Source organism: Propithecus coquereli, unplaced genomic scaffold (assembly GCF_000956105.1).
Source record: "Propithecus coquereli isolate 6110/MARCELLA unplaced genomic scaffold, Pcoq_1.0 Scaffold1, whole genome shotgun sequence".
Lineage (NCBI taxonomy): Eukaryota > Metazoa > Chordata > Mammalia > Primates > Indriidae > Propithecus > Propithecus coquereli.
The window spans coordinates 14,460,285-14,471,406 of record NW_012133857.1 but is presented as its reverse complement, the minus strand read 5'-3'; the positions used below and the strand labels follow the sequence as shown (position 1 = coordinate 14,471,406).

Sequence of the window (11,122 nt, the reverse complement as noted above, 5' to 3'; positions counted from 1 at the left end):
GAAGTCCTTTTTACAGTGAATCTCCCAGAAATTCATTGAGTTTGTATCTGGATGTCTAAATCACTAGCAATACCATGAACGTTTTCCTCAATTATTCCCTCAAACAGGTTTTCTAAACTTTTTACTTTTTCTTCTTTTCCCTCAGGAATACCTGTGATTCATAGATTTGTAAATTTTACATAATCCCATATTTCTTGAAGAATTTGTTCACGTCTTTTTATTCTTTTTTCTTTATTTGTGTCTGACTGGGTTAATTCGAAAGCCTGGTCTTTAAGCTCTGAAATTCTTTCTTCTGCTTGGTCTAGTCTATTGTTAATATTTCCTATTATATTTTGTAATTCTCTAAATGAGTCTTTCATTTCTAGAAGTTCTGTTATTTTTTTTTCAATCTCTTTCTTTTTAGTGAATTTTTCATTCATGTCCTGAATTACTTTTTTGGTTTCTTTGTGTTGGTTTTCAACTTTCTCTTGGATCTCATTGAGATTACTTACAATCTAAATTTTGAATTCTTTATCTGTCATTTCACAATTTTCCTTTTGGTTGGGATCCATTGCTGGAGAGCTAGTGTGATCCTTTGGATATGTTGAAACAGTTTGTTTTTTCATACTTCCAGAGTTCTTATGCTGGTTCCTTCTCATCTGGAGAAACCGTCATTTCTTATTTTAGAATTTGTTTTCCTTTAGATGGGACTTTTTTTGGTTTTTATTTTATTTTATTTCTCCCTTTACAGGGTGTGAGTATGTTGTGTATTGCGTTTGGTTGTTTGGCTTTAATTTTGGGTGCTTTCAGGGGATCAAGGCTCTGTATGAGTTCCTTGGTTATAGATAGCCTTTGTGTGGTGACTTTCTCAGAGGCTGATTGTGGAGATGTACTGGGTATATGAGTAGGCTCGCTACCTTCTGCAGTACTGGAATTTTGGAGATTTCGGGAAGCTTACCTCGTTTTCCAGCACTATGCTTTTCTGACAGCAGGTAGTACATTGTGTTGTGTTTTTCAACCTCCAACGCCAGTAGGTAGTACTTACAGGCAAGAGCCAGCGGTAGCAGAAGCCAGTGGGTAGATGCTGGAACTTTGTTTACCATGAGGGGTTTGGTTCTCTGTTGTCTCAGGCAATGGACTAGTCTGTGGTAGGAAAGTGATCCACTCCTCTACCATGCCCACCCTGAGGCTTATGGCTGTCAGTTCAGTCAAACCCTGCCATCTATCTCTAGTCCACAGTGTTGCTGAGAACTGTGGAAAATACCTTTCCCACAGCTGTCTCCATAAATGGTTTCAGAGCAGCATTACTTCTCTCAGACCCAAACAGGTAGCTTTTGCAGCTAGCCCTGGCCTGTTTGCCTCTGTGGGGAATGCTGCAGTTCTGTGTAGAGAGGGAGAGGTCCCTGCCTATCAGCACATGCAGCTGTGCACCTGCTGTGCTGTTGCTGGCAATTCAGGGGGGCCAGACCTCAGACCCCTAGGGAAGTGTTCAGGTGCCAACCATGGCAGACTAGGTTAGGTAATCCGCAGGACCCAGGCCCCTAGATGGCATGCTTGAGTCCTGGGGGGACCAGACCGAGACCAGGCTAGTGAACTTGTCCTCAGGCCTCCCTGGGATCAGGTGCTGGCTGTGACAGGGAGTAGTGTGGTGATCTCCTGGTCAGCAGAATGCTCGGGCAGGGGAGGGGCAGGTGCACTGCAAGACCAGCACCAGGCAGAGTGGGCCCCTCTTGGCTGGATTAGCAAAGGCGTGAGGCTGTGGAGTGCACAGGCCACTCATACCTCCCTCCCTCAGCAGTGGCAGTTGTCTCTGTCCTTCAAAGGCACAAAAGTGCCCAGATACCTGGCTCCCTCCCTGGCCCTGCAGCAATGGCAGTGTCTGTGGAGGCAGCTCAAACCACTGGGGGCTGGGATCCCAGAATGTCTGTGGGCTGCGTTGCTCAAGCAGGGAAGGGATAGATGTGCCACAGACTTGCCTCCAGGGAGGGTGGGTTCCTCTCAGTAGAGGCACAAAATTGCCTGTCCCTCCCCTACCTCCCTTGGTGGCCCTGCAGCTGTGGCCGTGGCAGCAGTAGTGTAGGTGTTAGCCCCAGAGCAAGACAGAGATCGCTGGGAGCTGGGCTCTCTGAGTGGCTCAGGGCTCAAAAGCCTGTGTGGCTCCACGGATTTTGAGCCACGCTTTTGCGTGCTCTCTAAGTAGCTCTCTGCCTTTGCTTTAGTCTGAAGGCCCACGAGGGCCTAGGGGGTCCTCCTCTAGCTAGGATTTTTAAAATCCCTGGCAGGAGCGTGGAAACCCGGGAATCTCTCACTGATGCTTTCCCTGCATCAGGGAGCATCTCCCATCTTCCCGCTGATCCCGGCTGAGCAGGTGTCTGGCTTTGCTCTTCTCTGCTTTCCTGGTTCCTGCTGCTTCCCTGTTGGGGAAGTGTTCCCTGTTGCTCAGTGTTCTCTCTTAGACTATCTATTCACAGCTTGAATATCTAGCTACTCACTGATTTCGATGCCTCTCCATGGGAGAGGCACACGCTAGTTGCATCTAGCCAGCCATCTTGAACCCTGCCTTGTTTTCCACTAATTTATTCCCTAACTTTCCACCAAAACTCAGGTATTCAGTCAATCCTGATTTTTTCATGGAGCACTCAGCCTTTCTCTCCAGTCCAGATTACCTCCTCTCCATGCCTGCTGCCTGGTCACCCTTCTGGAGTATCCTCACGACAAGATCCTGAGAATTTTATTCCCTTCTCCCTGTGAGAACCCCCCTACTTACTGGATCTCATGTGTACCAGGCAAGGTTTACTCAGGGATGCAGAGCTAGTCTGGGGGCGATGGGATAGACACTCATTATAGGAATTAGACTTCACACAATTGTGTGAGCAGCTGGGAAAAAGAAAGTCTGGAAGAAAGTGATGAAGGAGTAGAGAAATCACGAAGCAGCCGTGCTGAAGCCCTCTTGGGTGGATAAGGTGGCGCTTGCAGGGAACCTGAGCACCAGACACATTCAGCTGCCGACGTGCGACTGTGACACGGAAGGTCATGGAGAGGTCTAGGAAAGCTGCTCCCTCTCTGGTTCATGGTCAAGCATCGTGTAGGAGGCTAGGGGCTGCTGTTGGTCAGCAAGGCAAGGAGAAGAGCTGGGTGCAGGGAGGGCAAGGAAAAGTGAGAAGCAGTGTCTGGACATCTCTCTGTCTTTCTGACTCCGTATCTGAATGCAGAAAGACCACCTGCTTTGCTATTGCTCTCTGGTCTCATGCAAGCTCCTATTTGGCAACTTGAACCCAAAAGCATCAGAGAGGGGGATTCTGAGAAATGTTACATGTTTTTCTCTTAAGATTCTGGTTTCCATTTTACATCTCATCTTCAGCAAGTGATGGGAACACAATTTTGCACACTGTGTCTCCATCTGTCTTGGATGTAGTCACTCATTTTCACAAAGCACACCTTTTCATGTCCCAATCACAGCTTCCTAAGACAGGATGCATGAATATAAATTTGTAGAGACTCTCATGTCTGAAAATGACTTTATTCTATCCCCAATCCTGATTGGTAATTTTGCTGAGTATTGCATTCTAGAGTTATATATAAGTTTCCCTCGGAATTTTGAGGACTTTATTACACTTTCTGTTAGAAGTCTTTTTTAAAAAACTCCTGTACGATTATCTGTTAGAAGTCTTATGCCACTCTGATTCCTATGTTTGTGGGGAGTGCCCTATTTCTTCCTCTCTGGAAGCTTTTAGAATCTTCACTTTATCCCTGATATTCTGAAATTACAGGGTGATATACCTAGAGGTGGGTTTTGGTTTTCTAACCAGTCATTGTGTTGGATACTTGACTAGCTTTTAAAATAGTTTAAAAATTCGTATCAGTCAACTCTGGGAAACTTTATTGTATTAGTTTTTTGATAATTTCTACCCCTTATTATTTTTATTATTATTTAGTTTTCTACCTTTTAAAAATCCTATTAGATCACAGACTGATCCTCTAATTTTCTAATATTTCCTACATTATTTTCCATTGCTTTATCTTTCTGTTCTACTTTTGGGAAAATTTGCTCTATATTTTAAAGAGTCTTTCTGATCCTTTGAATATTCTTTTATAGCACACTATTTGTGTTTCATTCATTTATCCTCCCCATGGGTGTAAGAATATATAGTTATAGTTGTTAGTGGGTTTTTTAAACCTTTTCTCTTCCGTCTCCATATTTTTTTCTTTTAAGCCTTTTTCTTCTGCTTTTATTTTTAGCTCAATCTTTCATTTTAGAAGCTTTATATAAATATTAGTGATCCTTGGTTGTCTCTCCATATGTAAGATTGGGACACTAAAAAGTCAAAGGCAAACTCAGCATGCATGGGTGGGGCATACTGTCTGCTGCCATTCAGTATAGGGTGATAAGGCAGAGAGAACGCTGGGTTTTGTTTCAGTGGGGGAATACGAACATCTGTATTCATTAGTTTTTTCCTTTGGAGCTTTTGATAGATGGCATTATTTGCCTGATATTCATAACTTTCGCTATGGAACTTTGCAATTTCTCTGTTTAAGGGAGAAACTTCCTGTGCCTTGGGTGTGGCTATGTGGGTTGCCATGGCCAACACAATGAGATGCTATGATGGTATGCAAGCTCTGGGCTTGGCTTTGAGAGGTTTGCCCATTTATGTTTGCCCTCTTGCACTTCCGCCACTACCAAGACCAGAACATGCCCAGGGAGCCTGCTGATAGGAACAGAATGAGAGCCATGTGGAGCAGAGCTTGCCCAGCCAAGCCACCCCGGCTGCATGCTTACTGTTGCATGCCACTGAGGCTTGTAGTTGTTTGTTCTACAGTATTAGTGTAACAGTCATTGCCAGATGCCCCAGAGCCAGATGCTCCAGAGAAGAATCCCAGAACCTCCAGTCAGGGAGTAGGAGAATGAAACCTTGAGGGAGCTGAGTGGGCACAGAGGGCTGCAGGCCTCCCTATTCAGCCTGCACACTTTCACCTGTTCCTCTGTTTTTAGTATGATGCTTCACCTCTGCCTTCAGCCATGCCTGAATCCCCCAAGTCCAGATGATCTCTGGTTCAACTTATCCTGGAAATAAACCCGTCTTCTGCCAGGGAGGGACTGTTGCCTGGTTGTATGCATGAAGGAGGAGAATGGGGTGAACCAATTAATTTTTAAATTAGTGTTTATTCCTCACCTTAGATCCTTAGCAGTTGGTGTCTCCAGTCCACAGCATGTTATTATTATCATTTGATAATGCATTTTAATGTGACCAAGCACGTGCCCAGTCTCAGTCTTTTCTTTTTCCAGTATCAACTTAACCAATTGTGGACATTTATTCTGCAATATGATTTTTTGTGTCAGGTTATAAAGTTCCATATGTCTTTATGATATTTTGTTTGGAATTGATTTTTTTTATTTTATTGGAATGTGACAGTAATAAATTAATGTAGAGATAATTGACAACCTTACAATGTTAAGACATTCTATCAATGAATAGAGCGTATCTCTCCTTTTATTTAGGGCTTCTTTTCTGTCGTTCTGAGTTGTGGGCAAAGTGGTACATGGAACTTCAAGGAAATGCCCTCAAAGAGAAGCATGCCTTGCTCCTTTTCCTTCTTCCTTGCTGCGGGCTGGATTGTCAATGTAATTATTGAATTTGACACAGACATTTTTGCATCATTGTGTGACCTTGGGAATGGAGGCAATACCTAGCATAGTAACAAGTGAGAGGGGGCCAGGATTCCTCACTCTGTGGAGTGTCATGCCAGGCATGGACCATCTATGTCTGAACTTACATGGGAAAGAGCAATGCGCTTCCCCTTTGTTGAAACCACTGTTATTTTGGTTGTGCTATCATTCACAGACTCCTGAATCCTGATATAGGTATGCTCTTACCCCAGTGGTTCTTAAAGTGGAGAACCCCAGAAAAGAAGCCATAGCATCACCTGGAAACTTGCTGGAAATGGACAGTCTGGGACCCTGAAATACTGAACCAGAAGTGCTAGGTGGGGCCCAGCAATCTGCTTGAACAAGCCCTCCATGTGATTGTGCATGTACTGAAATTTGAGAAGTGCTGCTCTTCCTGTTTCTCCCTTAGTTACCACACCCACAGTAGGAACTCTTCATGGGGAGATCACCCACTTTCCTTAGGAGGCCGAGCCCAGAGGTTATTCTGGAAGTGAAGGCGGCCACAAGCATGTTTTGCATAAGGAGTGGGGTTCACCTATTCCCGATGCAGTTGTTTCATGAATGTCCATTGCTCCCTCCTACTGACTTGTTCAACTGGGTCATTATAAAATTTCAAATTTGGCCAATAGGTGACCATCCATGTTCTAGTCACCCTCTGGCCATTCTGATTCCAGATGATTAGCTAATTCATTCATTAATCCACAGTACTCTCTCTTTTTACTGCTCAGAATTACAGTAATGTTCTGGTCTTCTGTGCATATTCAATGACAGACAATTCTACATTCAATGTCAAAAATTCCCTAGGCACAACTTTTGCCAAGTTTCTGACTCAAAAGCCAATTTTTAAAAAATTCTTCTTTAAAACTTGCTCACAGATTATTAAACACACACAACATTTTTTTTAGTGTTTATTAATCAGTTGAGGTATTGTACTCTTTTGTAATCTGTCTTGGCAAACTGTCTTGTGTGAAAATGGGGTTTTTTTTGACTCACAAAACTAAGATTTTCCATAGGGGACCTAGACTAGCTTCAGATATGGTGAGGACTTAGTCTCTCTCTTTCCCTCCCTTGGCACTGCCTCCCTTGGTTGGCTCCATTCTCAGCAAGGCTTGCTACATGCTGTCCCCCAGCAGCTCTGGTTACAAAATCCTTATAGTTAGCAAACCCAGGAGTTCCCACACAGCACCAGAGCTCAGTTTTATCAGCCTGGTTTGAACCTATGCTCACCTTGGAACCAATCCTATGACCATGTGTATAAAGTGTGCTGATCCTCCCCTGTGCTCTTGCATGTCCCGGCCTGTGCCTTAGTCAGTCATGCCTCTGCCACCCAGGAGCAGCCAGCTTGGTGCCTTCTCTGAGGCTTCTCCATCCCATCTTTGTGGGGCTACTGGAGATAAGGGGTGATCAGAATTCAGAAGAGCAAAGTGATATCTGAAGGTTGGCAGGTTAAATATCAATAATGTGTAGCAGCAATTTATAGATCCAGAAAATCCAGTGAGTCAGAGAAAGGTATAAGGAGACATGACATTGGAAGAGAAGTAGAGACAGAGAGGAACACATTGAGGGAGAAAGATCTGAGGAACAGAAAAAGATAATTGGAGTGAACCACAACAGTGAGAGAGGTAAGCGGAGACAGAGACAGAGAGACAAAGACCAGCAGAGAAAGGGGTAACATCACACATGAGGTGGAGGGACAATAGACACTGCTCCCACCATGTTGTACACACACACACACACACACACACACGCACGCACACACACACACGCACACACACACACACACACACACGGAAACATTGCTAGAGAGAAATAACTCAGAGAGGCTGAGAAAACATGTCTGTTGGGTTTGAGTGACCTGGATGGTTGGCTGAGAGAATCGTTCAGGGACGGTGGTGCAGTGGTTTCTAGAGTCGAATTTAAGGCACACTGAAGCCACAAATCTAAGACCTGCATAGAACTGCGTATCCGTTCATTACACAAATATTTACTGAAACAACAAAAAGACAGCCATAGCCCAATTAAAATTATTTGAAGGGACTTGAATAGACATTTGTCCAAAGAAGATATTCAAATGGCCAACAAGCATATCAAGATGCTCAACATCATTAGTCATCAGGGAAATGCAAATCAAAACCCCAGTGAGATACCACTTGGCACTCACTAGGATGGCTATAATTTAGAAAAACAGAAAATAACAAGTTGTTGTCAAGGATGTAGAAAAACTGGAACCCCAGTACATTGCTGGCGGAAATGTGAAGTGGTGGATCTGCTAAATATTCCCAGCGGCATTAATCACGATAGTCAAAGGTGCAAACATCCAGATGTCCATCAGCAGATGAATGGATAAACAAAGTGTGGTGTATCCATGCAATGGGATGTTATTCAGCTATAAAAAGTAATGAAGTACTGATGCATGCTACAATGTGGATAAATGTTGAAAACATTATGTTCAGTGAAAGAAGCCAGATACAAAATGTTGTATGATTCCATTTACAATTATGGAACCCATGCAGATTAATTTGGCCAGGGCTCGGGAAGGGGGGAATGGGGAAGGATTGTTTAATGGGTAGGAGATTTTCTTTTAGGGTGATAAAAACATTTTAGAATTTGATAGAGGTGGTGGTTGCTTAACATTGTGAACACACTAAATGCCACTGAATTGTTAGTTTAGTTTGTGTGGTAATAAAAGATGTTAAGTCTGATGTTACGTGAATTTCTCTTCAATCTTACACACACACACACACCCACACACACACACACGTTTTGTTTTCCTTTATGTGATGGTCAGTCAGGTATGGCCTCAAGAGGAGACACAGGAGAACTCAAGAAAACAAAGTTTATTATACTCACAGGACCTGGAGAGCGGCTCACCACATGCCACACAGAGTCACAAGGAAAGCTCCCGGTACTGGTCAGATGGCAGAAGACATGAGCAAGGGGAGAGCATAGGTCACAGTGTTTACTGGAGTTTCCATGGGAAAGGCAAAGCAGGGCAGGGTGGACCATTTAGGATTGTCTAGTTTTATAATCTGGCGGGTTCTAAACGACAGAGCTGGGCCCTAGTTGTCTTCTGGGACCTGCCCAGGGATAACTGAGGCAAGAGGATACCACGTCCTGGGGTGTAAGGGCCAGATGAAGTAGGTCTCACTCCGGATTGGGTAGTTTGCATATCTGCACATGTATAGGTTGAGTATCCCTAATCCAAGAATTCCAAATCCAAAATGCTCCAAAATCGAAAGTGTTTCGAGCACTGACACAAAGCTAAAAGGAAATGCTCACTGGAGCATTGCAGATTTCAAATTTTCAGGTTAGGGATCCTGAACTAGTCAATATGATGCAAATATTCCAAAATCCAAAAAAGTCTGAAATCAGAAAGATTTCTGCTCTCAAGCATTTTGGATAAGGACACTCAACCTGTACACATTGAGAGAGAGAGAGAGAGAGAGAGAGAGAGAGAGAGAGAGAGAGAGAGAGAGAGAGAACCCGAGAGAGTTTTCTCCTAGAACAGGCAGGAGCTGGAGGAGGAAGCATCAGCACAGAGACAAAGCCGCATGACGTGAGGGCTCCACCTGGAAGAAGACAAGCCTAGGAGAGCAGACAGCAAGTGCAAAGTTCTGAGAGGTGAACGTGTGTGGGGTATTTGCTAAAAGCAGAGTGGCCAGGGAGGATGTTGAGAGGGTGAGAAGGCCAGGACCAGGCCAGGCAGGGTTATGTGACCACAGGGAGGACTTTGAACTTGTTCTAAATTCAATGGGAAGACGTTGGAGCATTAAGAGCAAAGGATGGCACAGCCCTCCGTATTGCACACCCACAGGGGGCGCCATTTACATAGACCAGAGCATGAACGAGTTCCCCTGGAGTTGGCCGCCTTGGCGACCCTGCAACCCCAACCCTCCCACCTGTGGCAGATATTGCCAATCAGACACAGATCCTGTTCTCCAGCGTGGGCTGCCAGACCCTTCTCCCCACAGGACCCCAGACAACGCCGGCTGAGTCCCTAGAGCTGACTTGTGCGATACCAGGTATCTACCATCATTTTCCCTGACCCTTTGCTGAGACAAAGACCTCCTGGAAATTGTCTAACAGAGATCTAGTGACACATAGTGGGAGCAGACCTGGTCAATTCTTTATTGGGAAGGGGATGCAGTCTTTAATCTGACAAATCTGTGATCCCAGGAAGATGTTAAGCTCCAGGCTCATCTGGCTGCTTGTGAGCTCATAGCTGCCATGGAAAAAGCCACGGGAATGGCAACTGTGCCAGCGCCAATAGAGCTGGATGATGCGGGCAGCATTGAGCAAGCGACAGTAACGCTGGCGGACACGCCACATGCGGACCCAGGACTGCAGCCTGACAACTGCCCATATTTGCCCTGCAGAGAGCTCCAGCGCCGCCCGCCGCCTCTGGTACAGCAGCCTCACCAGCACCTGCCTCCACCAGCGCTGAATGATCCAAGCTCTGAGGGCCGCGTGCAGCAGCGTGCGGCGCACCAGCGTGCCCCGCCACCAGGCCTGGATCTTTATTGCTGCCTTTACTTTGTCAGCGGGCGCCTTCATTTGGGGGAGGACGAGAGGTTGCAAGAAAAGAAAGAACACTCAGTACACATTCCCTGCACATCTCAGCCCTAGCGTGTGAGAGGAAGGGACCCTGATTCTCTATCAACGTTGGCCCCTTCCTCTAAAGTTCAGGAGTCCTGGGCAGGGCAACAGCTGGACCCCGGAGAACTGGTAGTTTCCCACCCTTGCCACCTGCAGGTTAAGAGACATGGACACCTCACCTTGACCTCTGAGTCTCAATGTCCCCATCTGCAAAATGGGGATACACCTGCCCTAGCTCCCTTACCTGGTTTTTTTCGTGGACCTGGTTGGCCAGTTTAGAGGAAGAACACTGTGATCTAGGGGTCAAAGGGTTACCATGTTCCACCTGGGCCCAATCACCTACCTGGGATCCATGACCTGTCCCTTCAGACCCCTCCCACCTGCTGGCGATGTGGCATTTTGCTGGCCCTGCCCTCTCTCTCACCCCTGACTCCAGCTCACATCCACAACCTGTTCTCCCCCTGTCACGATGTAATATGCAAAGTTTTCCTCCTCCACGCAGTCTGGGATCTTTCTCATCTATTTCTCAGTATCACTTATTTTAACACAGTTTTTCTTTTAACACGTCTTTAAAACTTCAGTTAATACACACGTACATGCACACATGTGCACAGACATATGCTCCCACGCGATTCTAGACTTGGGTTTTTCTTTACTTGGGCATACATTCTCCAAACACAGCCCTCGCCATTGCACTCCCCAGCTTTCCATGATACGGTTCCCACTTTTCAGGGTGTCTCTTCCTACAACCAAGTCTCAATGGCTCAGTCACCCACCTTTCTCAGGCTGACAAGGAAATGGGAGAAGATAGCCCAGGACAAATCTATCCTCATTCATTGTAGCTGGGAATAGCCCTGATACATTCTTGGTTTGTGATGGCTG

General features: G+C 45.5%; 1 protein-coding gene across 1 annotated transcript; it reads right to left on the bottom strand.

Annotated features, from left to right (window-relative positions):
- Positions 1-9,750: 9,750 nt before the first annotated feature.
- Positions 9,751-10,198, bottom strand: LOC105806664 (IQ domain-containing protein F5-like). Its single transcript, XM_012639900.1, has one exon. It carries the CDS (start codon positions 10,196-10,198, stop codon positions 9,764-9,766), a length of 435 nt encoding a protein of 144 aa, XP_012495354.1. The 3' UTR covers positions 9,751-9,763.
- Positions 10,199-11,122: the final 924 nt, after the last annotated feature.